General features: G+C 37.1%; 2 protein-coding genes across 3 annotated transcripts in view; one reads left to right on the top strand and one right to left on the bottom strand.

Annotated features, from left to right (window-relative positions):
• The window catches only part of LOC132680815 (sperm-associated acrosin inhibitor-like), a 118,400-nt gene that overhangs the window by 71,598 nt on the left and 31,211 nt on the right, over positions 1 to 15,591 (top strand). The gene's annotated exons all lie outside the window — the stretch shown is intronic.
• On the bottom strand, positions 162 to 13,700 carry SPINK13 (serine peptidase inhibitor Kazal type 13). The gene is made up of 4 exons (XM_081795595.1): positions 13,631 to 13,700; positions 11,312 to 11,349; positions 10,524 to 10,651; positions 162 to 210 (listed from the first exon to the last, which is right to left on the bottom strand). The coding sequence occupies exons 1-4, from the start codon at positions 13,698 to 13,700 to the stop codon at positions 162 to 164; spliced, it is 285 nt and encodes a 94-aa protein (XP_081651721.1).

Raw genomic sequence — 15,591 nt, 5'->3', positions numbered from 1 at the left:
CACTTGGTTCTCCATTAGTTTGATTCCTTTGTTTTCAGTTTTGTTCCGAATTTGGCTGTAGCACAGACGTGTTGTTTATTACATGCCCTCACATTCCGAAAGAAATAATTTTCAGAATTAAGTAGTGAAAAGAATAAGCAAGTGTAGGACTCCATTACTTATTAGTCACACTTTCCATATTTATCAAAGTTAATATGAGAACCAAATTCCCTAAAGAGAAGAGATTAAAAAAAAAGGAGGTTAGTATCATAAGGAAACTGGGTATTGCTTCACATTCTCTCATCTTCCCAATGTACCCCTGAGAAAGGGAGCCGCTTTGCGATTCCCTCTATACCCATCTCTTTTCCTGCCCGTCACCCCCCTTTCCTCTGTATCTTAATTATTAAAAGAGGTGTTCCGTGAAGTTTTTCAACAAAGAATCTTCCATCCCTTAACTCATTCCCATTTTGATACCTTTCCATTCAACATAGCAATGCTAGATTTTCTTTTTTACCAAGAAGTAAAAGATAATCATAGGAAGAGTGTGATGCATGGTCATTCATATAATTCGCCCTGTTCAAATTTTCACTAGGTTTACACTGCTCACAGAATACAGTCTACTCTCCTTACTTGGGCCTATATTTTCCCCCAGAAAGCTAGCCTCTGGCTAACCTTCCACCCTTATGTATTACTGTTTCCTAAATACATAATGGGCATTTCAACATAATTTTTCTCCTTATTATTTCCCTAAAGACACGGCACATTTTCTCAATTTCAAATGTTTTCTCAGGCAGAGAGCCTTGGATAAGTTGCCCATTCTATTTCCTGTTGAATTTTTTCAAAGAACGCTGTACCCTTCGCTTCTTTCAAGAGACTCCTCACATTGACCCCTATCTCGGGTTTACCTTTGATGTATATCTGATCTACTCGCCTGGTTAAGGGACTGCAGACATGTTAACTTATAAGAGGCAAGCTGGTAATGGAGTGGGCCACTTTCATCATAACGGACAGGTGGGGCTGTCTGAAATGTCTGAACTCCATTTGGACGGGCAGCTACTACTCCGCAGTGTTGCTTATATTTTTCATGTGAAATCCTAGCTTACTATTAGCATAATCTTGACGTTTCAAAATACGTTGGAAATGTATATTTTTAGGTAAAATAAGATTTTTGAAATGCTGTCGACCACTTCAAGACTTACTAAAATACTGTTTTGATTAAACAAAATCAATGCTGTTTTCTGTTATCATGAATTTTCCTAGGCATATATTCATTTTGCCAAATGAGATTACAAACTTCCAAAGAGTCCGGGATCTATTTCCTACAACTCTCTCTTTTCTTGGTAGTTATTATATGGGTCCTGCACTGAGTAGCCTTGAGGGATTCTTCTAAGGATAGTGACTAGAATTCTGTATCAATTCTGGCCAAAACTTGCACTCCTTTCTTTCTTTCTTTCTTTCTTTCTTTCTTTCTTTCTTTCCTTCCTTCCTTCCTTCCTTTCTTTCTTTCCTTCTTTCTTTCTTTCTTTCTCTTTTTCTTCTTTCTTTCTTCTTTCTTTTTCTTTCTTTTTGCTTCAAGTTTTTACTTAAGCTCCAGTTAGTTAACATATAGTGTAATATTATATTCAGGATTTTAATTTAGTTAATCATCACTTTCATGTAACACCCAGTGCTCATTACAAGTGCCCTCCTTAGTACCCATCACCCATTTAGCCCATCCTTTACCCACCTCCTTCTCACAATCCTCAGTTTTTCTCTATAGGTAAGAAAGAGTCTCTTATGGTTTGCCTCTCCACCCGCCCGCCCCCCCCCCCCCCCCCCACTGCATATTCATCTGTTTCATTTCTTAAATTCCACATGAGTGAAATCATATGGTACTTGTCTTTCTCTGACTGAATTATTTCGCTTAACATACCACACTCTAGCTCCCTCCACGTTGTTGCAAATGGCAAGATTTCATTCTTTTTTTAATGTCTGAGTAATATTCCATTGTATATATACACCACATTTTCTTTTTTAAAAATTTATTTGTTGAGAGAGGGACAGAGAGAGAGAGAGAGAGAACGAGCAGAGAAGGGGCAGAGAGAGAGGGAGAGAGTGAGAATCCCAAGCAGGCTCCACGCTGTCAGCGCAGAGACCAATGCAGGCACGATCCCACAAACCATGAGATCATGACCTGAGCTGAAATCAAGAGTCAGACATTTAACTGACTGAGCTACTCAGGCGCCCTTCTTTAGCCATTCATCATCAGTCGATGGGCAGTGTGCTGTTGCCCTAATTTGGCTATTGTTGATAATGCTGCTATAAACGTTGGAGCGCATGTACCCCTTTGAATTGGTATTTTTGTGATCTTTGGGCAAATACCTAGTAGTACAATGCTGGATTATAGGGTGATTCTATTTTTAACTTTTTGAGAAAATTCCATGCAATTTTTTCAGAGTGACTGCACCGGTTTTCTTTCCCACCAACAGTGTAAGAGGGTTCCCCTTCCTCTGCATCTTCGCTAACATCTGTTGTTCCCCGTGTGGTTCATTGGAGTCATTCTGACGAGTGTGAGCTGAGGGGATATCTCATTGTAGTTTTGATTTGTGCTTTCCTGGTGATAAGTGATGTTGAGCATCTTTTCATGTGTCTGTTGGCCATCTGGACGTCTTCTTTGGAAAAATGTCTATTCATGTCTTCTGCCCACTTCTTAACTGGGTTATTTGTTTTTTGGGTGTTCAGTCTGATGAGGTGTTTTTTGTTTTGTTTTGTTTTTAGAGATTTTGGATCCTAACCTTTTATCAGCTATGCCACTTGCAAATATCTTCTCCCATTCCAAAGGTTGCCTTATAGTTTGGTTGGTTGTTTCCTTCACTGTGCAGAAGATTTTTATCTTGATATAAGTACCGATAGTTCATTTTTGCTTTTGTTTCCCTTAACTCTGGAGATGTATCTACTAAGAAGTTGCTACAGCTGATGCCAAAGAGGCTGCCGCCTGGGTTCTCCTCTAGGATTTTGATGGTTTTCCGTCTCATATTTGGGTCTTCTTCCATTTTGAATTTATTTTTGTGTATGGTGTAAGAAAGTGGTCCAGTTTGATTCTTTTACATGTTGCTGTCCAGTTTTCTCAACATCATTTGTTGAAGAGACTGTCTTTTTCCAATGGATATTCTCTCCTGCTTTGTTGAAGATTAGTTGACCATATAGCTGTGAGTCCATTTCTGGGTCTTCTATTCTGTTCCATTGATCTATGTGTCTGTTTTTGTTCCAGTATCATGCTGTTTTTACCACTACAGCTTTATAATATAACTTGAAGCTCAGAATTGTGATGCCTCCAGATTTGCTTTTCTTTTTTAACTTTTTTTTTTTTTTTTTTTTTTTTTTTTACTATTCAGGGTCTTTTGTGGTTTCATACAAATTTTAGTATTGTTTTTTCTACTTCTCTGAAAAATGCTGGTGTTATTTTGACAGGGATTGCATTAAATGTGTAGATTGCTTTGGGTAATATAAACATTTTAATAATATCTGTTCTCCCAGTCCATGCACATGGAATATTTTTCCATTTCTTTGTATTGTCTTCAATTTCTTTCAGAAGTATTCTATAGTTTTCAGCTTACAGATCTTTTACCTCTTTGGTTAGGTTTATTCCCAGGTATCTTATGGGTTTTGGTGCCATTATGGTTGGAATCAATTCCTCGATTTCTCTTTCTGCTGCTTCATTATTGGTGTATAGACATGCAACAGATTTCTGCATTTTGATTTTGTACCCTGTAACTTTGCTGAATTCATGTATTAGTTCTAGCAACTTTTAGGTGGAGTCTTTAAGGTTTCCTACATGGAGTCTCATGTCATCTGCAAATAGTGAAAGTTTAACTTCTTTTGGGCTGATTTGGAGGACTTTTATTTCTTTGCATTATCTGATTACTGAGGCTAGGGCTTCCAGTACAATGTTAAATAATAATGGTGAGAGTGGACATCCTTGTCTCGTTCCTGACAGTAGGGAAAAGTCTCTCAATTTTTCCCCATTAAGGACAATATTAGCTGTGGATCTTTCGTATTTGGCCTTTATGATGTGAGGTAAGTTCCTTCTAGCCTTGCTTTCTTGAGGGTTTTTATAAAAAATGGATGCTGTATTTTGTCAAATGGTTTTTTTCTGCATCTATTGAGAGAATCATATAGTTCTTATCTTTTCTTTTATTAATGTGGTGCATCACATTGATTGATTTGTGGATATTGAACCAGCCCTGCAGCCCAGGAACAAATCCCACTTGATCATGGTGAATGACTCTTTTACTATACTGTTGGATTTTATTTGCTGGTATTTTGTTGAGAATTTTTGCATCCATGTTCATCAGGAATGTTGGTCTGTAACTCTCTCTCTCTCTCTTTTTTTTTAGTGGGGTCTTTATCTGGTTTTGGAATCAAGGTAATGCTAGGCTCATAGAATGAGTTTGGAAGTTTTCCTTCCATTTATATTTTTTGGAACAGTTTCAGAAAAATAGGTATTAATGTTCTTTTTAAAAATTTTTTTTAATGTTTATTATTTTTGACAGAGAGAGAGAGAGAGAGAGAGACAGTGCATGAGCGGGGGAGGGGCAGAGAGAGAAGGAGACACAGAATCCGAAGCAGGCTCCAGGCTCTGAGCTGTCAGCACAGAGCCAGGTGCAGGGCTCGAACTCACGACTGTGAGATCATGACCTGAGCTGAAAGTCAGACGCTCAACCGACTGAGCCACCCAGACACCCCTTAACTTTTCTTTAAATATCGGGTAGTGGGGTGCCTGAGTAGCTCAGTCGGTTAAGTGTCCAACTTTGGCTCAGGTCATGATCTCATGGTCTGTGAGTTTGAGCCCTGCATCGGTCTCTGTGCTGACAGGTTGGAGCCTGGAGCCTGCTTTGGATTCTGTGTCTCCCTCAATCTCTGCCCCTTCCCTGCTCATACTCTCTCTCTCAATCTCTCTCTCTCTCTCTTTCTCTCTCAAAAATAAATTTAAAAACCTTAAAAAGTAAATAAAAATAAATGTCTGGTAGAATTCCCCTGTGAAGCCATCTGACCCTGAACTTTTGTTTCTTGGGAAATTTTTCATTACAAATTCAATTTCTGTGCTGATAATCAGTATGTTCAAGTTTTCTATTTCTTCTTTTTTCAGTTTTGGTGATTTTATATGTTTCTAGGAAATTATCTATTTCTTCTAGGTGGCCTGATTTATTGGCCTATAATTTTTCATCATATTCTCTTATAGTTGTTTTTATTTCTGTGGTGTTGGTTGTGATCTCTTCTCTCTCATTTGTGTTTTATTTATTGGGGTATTTTCCCTTTTATTTTTGATAAATCTGGCTAGGATTTATCAATTTTATTAATTCTTTCAAAGAGTCAGCTCCTGGTTTCATTAATCTGTTTGACTGGTTTTTTGTTTGTTTTTGTTCTTTGTTTGTTTGTTTGTTTTTTGTTTGTTTGCTTCTATATCATTTATTTCTGCTCTAATCTTTATTATTTCTCTTCTTCTGTTGACTTTAGGCTTCATTTGTTGTCCTTTTTCTAGCTCCTTTAGGTGTAAGATTAGGTTACGGATTTGAGGTTTTCCTTGCTTTTTGAGGTAGGCCTATATTGTCATATACTTCTTTCTTATGACCACTTTTGCTGAATCCCAAAGGTTTTGGACCATTGTGTTTTCATTATCATTTGTTTCCAGTTTGTTTGTCTTTTTAATTTCTTCTTCAATTTCCTGGTTGACCTATTCATTCCTTAGTAGGATGTTATTTAACATCCATGTATTTGTGGTCTTTCCAATTTTTCTCTTGTGGTTGACTTCAAGTTTCATAACGTTGTGATCGAAAAATAGGCATGGTATGATCTCAGTCTTTTTGTGCTGGTTGAAGCTTGATTTGTGACTTAGTGTATGATCTATTCTGGAGAATTTTCCATGTGCACTTGAAAAAAAAATGTGTACTCTGCTGCTTTAGGATGAAATGTTGTGAATATATGTTAAGTCCATCTGTACAGTGTGTCATTCAAAGCCATTGTTTCCTTGTTGATTTTCTGCTTACATGACCTGTCCATTGATGTAAGTGGGGTGTTAAAATCCCCTATTATTGTTGTATTATTATCAATGAATACCTTTACATTTGTTATTCATTGTTTTATATATTTTGGTCTCTCACGTTGGGGGCATAAATATTTACAATTATTAGATTTTGTTGGATAGACTGCTTTATTATGATATAGTACCCTTCTTCATCTCTTATTACAGCCTTTGGTTTAAAATCTAGTTTGTCTATATTCCATGACAAATATATGACTTCACTCATATGAAGACTTTAAGATACAAAACAGATGAACATAAGGGAATGAAAACAAAAATAATATAAAAACAGGGAGGGGGACAAAACATAAGAGGCTTTTAATATGGAGAACAAACAGAGGGTTACTGGAGGGGTTATGCGAGGGGGGATGGGCTAAATGGGTAAGGGGCATTAAGAAATCTACTCCTGAAATCATTGCTGCACTATATGCTAACTAACTTGGATGTAAATTTAAAAAAAAATTAAAATGATAAAAAAAATAAAAAAATAAATTATGTAAAATCTAGTTTGTCTGATATAAGTATTGCTACTCTGGCTTTCTTTTGGTGTCCATTAGCATGATTTTCCATCCCCTCCCTTTTAATCTGACAGTGTCTTTAGGTCTAAAATGAATCTCATGTAGATAGCATATAGATGGGTTTTGGGGTTTTTTTAATCCATTCTGACACCCTATGTCTTTTGATTGGAGCATTTAGCCCATTTACATTTGGAGTAATTATTGATGGATATGAATTTTGTGCCCTTTTATTACTTGTTTTGTCATTGTTTCTGGAGATTTTCTCTGTTCCTTTCTAATCTTTGTCACTTTTGGTCTTTCTTTCCTCAAAGATTCCCCTTTATTTCTTGCAGGGCTGGTTTAGTGGTCACAAACTCCTTTAGTTTTTGTTTGTCTGGGAAACTCTATCTCTCCTGTGCTGGATGATAGCCTTGCTGGATAGAATATTCTTGGCTGCATACTTTTCCCATTCAGCACATTAAATGGATCAGGCCATCCCTTGTAAGTTAGGGATTTCTTTTGTCTTTCTGCTCTTAGGAGTTTTTCATCTCTATATTTTGCAAATTTAACTACAATATGTCTTGGTGTTGACCTGCTTTTGTTGATTTTGATGGGAGTTCTCTGTAACTCCTGGATTTGCATGTCTGTTTCCTTCCCCAGATTAGGGAAGTTTTTAGCTATATTTCTTCAAATAAACCTTCTGCCCTCTTTTCCCTCTCTTCTCAGACTTCTATGATATGAATGTTATTATGCTTTATGGAGTCACTGAGTTTCCATAGTCTATATCCATGACCTAACATTTTTCTTTCTCTCTTCTTTTCAGCTTCATTATTTCCATAATTTTATCTTTTATATCACTTATGCATTCCTCTGCATCTTCCATTCTTGTGGTCATTACGTCTGATCAGTTTTGAATCTCGGTTATTGCATTTTTCATTTTGGTCTGACTAGTTTTTAGGTATTTTATATCTGTGGTAAGGGACTCCCTGGTGTCTTATACGCTTTTTTCAAGCTCAGCTAGTATCCTTATGATTGCTGCTTTAAATTCTGGATGAGGTATATTACTTATATCTGTTTCAATTAGATCCCTGGCCATGACCTTTTCTTGTTCTTTCTTTTGGTATGAATTCCTCTGTCTTGGCACTTTGTCTAGGTGTCTGTCTCCTTTTCTGTGTCAGGAAAGTGTGTTATGTTTCCTGATCCTGCAAGTAATGGCTTTATAAAGAAGAAGTCATATACTTACAGAGCTTGGTGCTTCAAGAAGTGTCTCTTCTGTAAGCTGTGTTCACTCAGCTGCTGTGTTTTGGCTGCTCTTTCTCTCAGGTTATTCCTATGCAGAGCTTCTCCTTGCTTTCCATGATGTGGCCTTTTCTCTCCCTCTAGTCGTATAGTTTGTTCTGTCAGTCTTCAGATCAATTTCTTGGGTATTTAGAATAATTTGATATTTGTCTAGTTGTGTTTGTGCAACGAGGTGGGTCCTCTTACTTCTCCATCATCTTAGCTCAGCCTCCTAAAACACTTTTGTTTTCTTTTTTTTCAAGGGATTTACATCATTCACAAATGGTGAGTACCTCTCAAGATTGTGAGTCCCAGTTTTTCAGGATTTTTCTTCACAATGCCACTAAAAGCAGAGATGGAGGGATTATTCTCCTTCTTCCATCACTCAAAAGAATATCAAGATGGTCCTTTTTGCCCCAAGAAATAGAAACAGCATGAAGACCAAGCTTATACATGCAAGTTGCATTGAGAATTGAAGCAAATACACAGGCCACTGCACCACACCTGCCATTGGCATCAATGTGTTTCAGAAGTAGATGTGTTTGGTAAGATCTGGTCTCATACTGGCTCTGACGTTACTGAACCATTTTTTGCTTTTTCAATCAACAAGGGCTTGTTATTTATTCTTAGATTAAGAAATAACAGCTATGGTGTTTGCAGTAAATTTAGGAGAATCACATGATGGAAGGGAGGAAGGAAGGAAGGAAGGAAGGAAGGAAGGAAGGAAGGAAGGAAGATAGTTTCTTCAGTCTTTTCCCATTTCTGTCAGAACAGGTCTGAGGCATGATTTTAGTGGTGCTGAGACTTTCTCAAGTCTTCTAGATGAGGCTGAAAGAAATCTCAGAACCAACTTTGAGAAGTCATTGGGTTGCCACCTGTGCAAGAGAGAGACCTGCACTGTAGCTCTGCATCAGTCTATGCTAGTTTTAGGAAGCCCAGGCCACGGTGATTCAGTTCCTCCTACACTGCTCTTTTTAGTGGTATGTGTCCAAATACCACAGGTGTGGAAAAAGGATTATGTGGAAGAGCTAAGAAGGCACTTCTGAGTGTCTTGCCTAATTAGCCCCTGCCTGAGAAAGTGACAGCAGCTATTAGGAAGGAGTGTTAATGTGATTTAATTATTCTACATAGTCTGGTGACATTCATGAATTCTCATTAATCTTGCTTTGAAACTGATGGTAGATACTTGGTTAATTCCCATTTTTTCAGTTCCCATTCTTTTCCTTTAAACGACATTGTAATCATCCTCTGAGTCTAGAACTTTCTCTGAAGATGAGAAAATATTTCCTTTATTCAATAATTTCTACAGCCATTTCCTTCAGTGCTCAGCAATAACATCCTCATGGGATCAAAACATGACACTGGAAGCCCATGAGATTGCTTTAAAAGGAAGATATGCATTAAAGAATTAGCTCAACAGACTTGGGATGTTCAAATTAGCTCCTAGGAAGTAGCCATAAGCCTTTAGAATATCCCTCCTGATAAGAGTGACTTTATAACCTGGGGTCATAGGCCACGCCACATAGTTTATACTTAAGTGAATGTCTGTTGTTGTTCACTGTGGTCCTGAGCCACCCCGTATCAATTTGACCTCTGGGAATGTGGGGTGGCTGGAGACTAAGTAATTGTTAGCTGTGCAGGTGCTATCTGCCTAGGTGACTGGCTTCTAACAAAAGGCCTGGGAACCAAGGCTTTGGTGAGCTTCCCAGGTTGACAGTACTTCATATGTGTTGTCATACATCATAGCTAGGAGAGTTAAACACTGCCTGCGTGAGTCCACTGGGAAAGATCATCTGGAAGCTTGTGATTGCTTTCTCTTGGACTCCACCCTAGGAGCTTTCTGCCTTTGCTGATTTTACTCATATCCTCTCATTGTAATAAACTGCTACCATGTGTGTAATAGCTTTTTGAGGTCTGTGAGTCCTGCTAGCAAATCATCAAACATGAGGATAGTTTTGGGGATTTCCAACAGAGAAGATCTGATAGGTCATGGAAAAGTTACTAATAGTTACTAAAAGTTACTAATACTAGATGCAAATCTGTTTGTAAAAACAATTTCAAATGGAGTTTAAAATATATCACAAGGAATATTATTAATTTTAAAATCTAAATTTACTATTGAACTTACTTGAAAGGCAAAGAAATATATAAATCACTGTCAATTTTTATTGATGTAAGAGCACATAAGCATTTTTTTATGTGCTATAGACCTATAGACCTATATAGACCTATATAGACCTATATAGACCTATATAGACCTATAGACCTATAGACCTATATCTATGTCTGTGCCTATGTCTGTATTGATATCTATATCTATTTATGTCTACCATGAAAATTTATGAGTGCTAGTCATCGGCATGTCAATGTGACTTGTTAAACATTTCTGAGTGATTTGAAAAAATGGATTTCTATTCATTATTTGAATATAATCTATAGATATCTATTAGTATGATTGTTGTACAATTTTGCCAAAGCATCACATAAGCTTTTCTTTCTTTTTTAATGAGTAAACTTTGAATGTTAACTGAAGTTTTTCAGAAAGACTGTTCTCTTTATACATAGTCTGTCCCCAATCTTTTATCAACAATAGAGGTGATTTTCAAAAGTCTCATCCATCAGTAAATCCAGCTCCTGGGCTAAGATTATTTGATATTTCTGTGAATAAGTATAGAGGAAAAAATAATGCTATTTTATTTTCAACTTACCACTGATCGACACAAAAGAAACACTCATTCTGGTAAGTGTGGCCGTTTGTAGCACAGACGTATGACGTTATATTCGGACATTTTGAATCATACAAAGGACCATGTGGGTAGTACATTTTACATGGGGGCTGCAAATATCACAAAATATCATATGAATAACAATTGGTAGATTCTCCCTCATCTATTCCTTGCCTATCACTTCTGCCCCTAACAGAAATAATATCAAATATTACTAGTGAATTGATTCTTTTTCAAGAATTACAAAGACAGGGCTTGGTCAGGCAGGTTTTTGGTGGACTTCCATGTCAGGAAATGCAGTGACCCATCCATCATCTCTTAAAGTCATAAACATTATCACATACCCACTTAAATCCTAAATACAAACTTTTTATTTAAACTTAGAGTCCCAATGCCAGTAACTCATTCTAAGAAGTTTGTGAATAGAGACATTTATGTGTTTGTGAAATTCTAGGGGAAGGGCTCAAATGAAATTGATAAGAGTGAGGATTCTGTATTGAGGCTAAGAATAAATTCTGTATTTACCACTGTTTAATTTTATGACCTTGAGCAAGTGACAGGTGTTATTTCATTTAATGCTCAGAAATGTATTTTACTGTTATAATGTTTGTGCTGCATGGGATTAAATCTAAGTCTGGAAAGGGTAAGATGCATGTCCAAGGTCACATAGAAAACTTTTGTTCTATTTACCCCCATGAAGTTTTCGGTCTCTCAGGTCAAGAGAGTGATCAGATTAGCATCAGAATTGAGAACAAGAAATTTAAATTTACCTTAGGCCATTTATCTATATTTTTTGTCTTGAAGATTTCTGCAGATAAAGTACATACACAATAGGTTAAAAAAAATAGTTCTTCATGGAATATGATTTCACCCACTGAAGTTACTAACTGAATGAAGAAATGTAATCTAATTACTCCTTTGCACAAAAGTATACAAAAGAACTTGTAGCGATGGAATTTGTGGGTGGCATTCTTTTTGTTAACTACTTTATCCATTTATTCATTCTTCCATTCATTTTCACAGTCCTTTATTTATAAGTTTTCTATGTCACTGAGAAAAGAGTAAAAACCACTTGGGGTTGTATGCATAACTTGCAAACTATGTTATTTTCATTAAGTTACTTGACTTTTGTTGGCTTTAGTTTCCTTTTCACTACAATTGGGATGAATATATGTACTTTAAAGTTATTTAAAAATATTTTTTAATATTCATTTATTTTTGAGAGAGAGAGACAGACAGACAGAGCATGAGCAGAGGAGGGGCAGAGAGAGAGGGAGACACAGAATCGGAAGCAGGCTCCAGGTTCTGAGCTGTCAACACAGAGCCTGACGTGGGCTTGAACTCACGAACTGTGAGATCATGAGCTGAGCCAAAGTCAGACACTTAACCAACTGAGCCACCCAGGCAACCCTAAAGTTATTTTTTAAATTAAATATGATAAAGTAAATAAAACATTAGGCTAGTTTTGCCCAAGATGCTGAGCTAAAGAGGATACTATGGGTGATGGTCAGAAACTTTAGAGATTCCTTGGCTCTGGAGAGACTGACTGGCTCTGGGAAACCAGTTTGTGTGAAGATGTTAGTGTCGCCAGGGGATGCAGGGTGGCCAGCTGGCTGTTGGAGAGGGAAATAAGAAAAGGCATCATAGTTCTGCTCTTCCTTATCTCTCATTGTGAAATGATCTTTTAAATATTCTAGAAAATTCTAGCTTTCTAAAAGCTGGAATTTCTAAAGTTTGAAGAGAAAACTTGAATTGTGTTTTACAAATTTTCCCAAAGGAAACACGAAGCCTACCAACCTTCCCAGGAATAGACTATGCCAGTTGCATATACAATCTTTTAAAGAATAAAAAAGATGGAATGCTTCTCTATAATTCTAAAAAAAACCAGAATCTTTTAATGACAAAAGTGACTGGATATAGTGAAGAGAAAAGAAACATAAAAACTTTCATCTAGTAGAAATAAAGTGAAAATACATACTGCATATCACATATGAAAATAAACTTCAAATGCATCTGAACATAAGAAACAAAACCATGCCAGGATCAACTGGATTTCTCTTTAATCTTGATGTAGGAAAGGCTTTCTAATAAGTGAGAAATGGTGTTTTAAGATAGTTTTGGTTAGCATTTTTTTTTCATAGTGAAGTTGAATATCTTTTACAGATTTAAGATCCATTTCTGTATTTTTGGGGTATGTGTATGTGTGTGTGTGAATTGCATATGCAAGCGAATTACTCATTTGACAATTGGGTTTTTATTTGTTCCCTCAGTTTTAAGTATTCTTATATATTAGGTATATTAGTCCTTTATCTGTGATATGTGTTGCAGGTATTTTCTTCCAGTTTATCAGATACCTTTTAGTTTAAAGAATTTACCCTGAAGCTGTACCTCCAACAATACAAAAACACATATGCATAAGATTATTGCAGCATTGTTTGTGATTGAAAAATATTGGAAACAAACTAAACGCCCATACGTGGAAGACTGGTTGAGTAAACTTTGATACACCCACCCAATGAAGTTCTATGCAATTGTATAAAAGAATGAGGGAGATCCCTGTGAGTTGATATGTATTAATATTCAAGATATTTGTAAATTGAGAAAAGCAAGTTGCAAACAGGTATTTGTAGTGTGCTGTCTACTATTCAAGAAAGTAGGAGGAATGACACAATGTTCACACATATGTTTATCTAAGCAAAAAGTAACACAGGAAAGATAGAGACCAATGAGGCTGGTTCCATAAAGATGACTATGGGATGGAATCAAAAGAAAAGGGATATGAAGGTAATGGCACTCCTTTGAAGCAAACCTTTCACTCATTTTGTTTTATTTTTCTTGTGTTTAAAAAAATTTTTGAATTGCCTTTTGGATTTTTCTTGACCCGTGCATTGTGTAGAAGCATGTTGTTTCATTTTCAAATTTTGGAAGGTTTTCCAAATAACTCCCTTTTCTAACAGTGATACCCAATTCATACCTACTTTGCATTGTCAAGTCTAATATTCCCCACCCAGTCACACATGACTATTTTTCTTTTCTACAGCTAAGAAGCTGTCAGATATCTCTCTCCCAAGACTTGTAAGTTTGCTTACCTGAAAAAACAGTATGTGCCAAAGTAGAGGATACCAGGAAAAATATGGTCAGGTTGGAAAAGGCAGCCATTTAATCTCGTCCAATGTCCTGCTCTGGTGAAGCCTGGGAAAAAAGGCTTGAGACAGCTTATTCCTAATATCTTGCACAACTAGATTTCCAAACATGAGAGAACCTATTACCCTGAGGTGCTGCCATTCCTATAAACTTGACATGGTGGTCTCAATATTGGCCTGATCCCCCGGGATTCAGACCTGAGAAGGCCCTTCTGCTCCAACTAGAGAAAGTAAACCATTAAAATAACTTTTTTCCCCCTTCCAATAGCCAATGTGTAATCCTAGTCCTGGTTAGAAGGGAAACTGGGCTCAGGGCTCTCATCAGGGCTGTCCCCAGACCTGTTACTTTTACATAAGTTCACCCTATAATAGATCATCTATACCAGAACATACATGTCAGTGAATATGGACATTCTAAGAATTTATTAAAAATTCTGATAAAAAAGATGCGGACTGACTGCTGTCCTGCATTATCAGAGACATGTCACCTTATAATGTGAGTCGTTTGATTTCCTGGGATAGACCAGCTTCTGAAGTCCTTCATTTATTAGCTAAGTGTCTTCTTTCAGTCCACTTAGATGTGTTCAAATACAAAGAATGACTTGAAAATGGAATTGTTGGTCTTGGGTCATAAAAATTTTGTCTACCTTCCCTGATGCAAGAATAAGGATATATATTCCGATCTAGAAATAATTTTTGTGATTTTTTTGATTCTTAGATAGGTACACACAATTTTTATGTATATGTACACATAATTTTTATATATATGCACCAGAGAGATCTGAGTTCAAATTCTAGCTTCAACATCTAAAAGTTTGAGCCTCAGAAAAAATATGAACTTCAAAGCATATTGAGATGGTCAACACATAGTAAAGAGTTTAACTATATTAAATTTCCAGTTTCTTTAGCCAAACTCTTCTTTTGTAGGAATGGGGATATTTAGGCCCAGAGAGAAGACACTTTCCAAATCATTTGCTCAACTTCCTCCTGTCCTACTCTGTCTCTTCTGTCTCGTCTCCAAATTGCAGCTGGTGGGCATGAAAAGAAAAGAAGGAGAGCCCTGTTAGTGGTGAAATTTTCCCTACTTTCATGTGCAGAGGAAATAAAGAGGATACTGGAGGCCAACAAACATATGGGAAAACCTACGGACAGAGAAGAAAGCCAGAGATCCTATCACTGATTTGAACTAAGGATAGAGGAGGTGAAGAAATATTACCTGAATGAGGTTGCTGCAGAATGTGAGCCTGCTCTAGTCACTCTGAGGTCACAGCTAGGTTTGAGTAAAGTTGCTATCCCATGAATCTGTGGACAGGGACATGCTGAGCGCAGGGAGAAGCTGCCTTGCTCAGTTGAGTGACCACTTATTTGGCATGAAATTGCTGTCATGGCTGTTACCTGCTTTGATCGCTCTCCTGAACCACCTCCTCTGGTATTTCATGTTCCAGCAGGCAAGGACAGATCTGGAGGTTCTGTACTTGTGGTTTCTGGTTGCAGATCATGAGAACAAGAAAGACTGGCATCGTGAATATTTGATGACCTTTACAAAGGTCAATTGCCTACCACATTCCCGATGATTTGGTAGGCTTTCTTGCTAACTCAAGGCAGATTCGTGTTCGTGGTCTCTTCTGCCCCCTGAGGTCACTTAGTCCATTCTGCTTCTCAAAAGGTTTATCTGTTTTGTCTTTCTAGGACGTGATTTCTGACATCCACCTGGGAAACTCGAGCACTGCAGCCAGTAATCTTCGCAGCGCTCAAACCTCCCCGTTTCTCCGTTTGTTCCCCTCCACTTCAACTTAGAAGAGCCTGAAAATTTGCCATTAACTGGAAAATATCTATCACATAGACCTTAAACTCTCCTCGAGTAGTTAGCAATCCTTTTGCTGCTTTGTCTTTTCTTCTCAGCCTGA

This window comes from Panthera onca, chromosome A1 (genome assembly GCF_046562875.1).
Source record: "Panthera onca isolate mPanOnc1 chromosome A1, mPanOnc1 haplotype 2, whole genome shotgun sequence".
Classification (NCBI taxonomy): domain Eukaryota; kingdom Metazoa; phylum Chordata; class Mammalia; order Carnivora; family Felidae; genus Panthera; species Panthera onca.
This window is presented reverse-complemented; position numbering and strand designations above follow the sequence as displayed.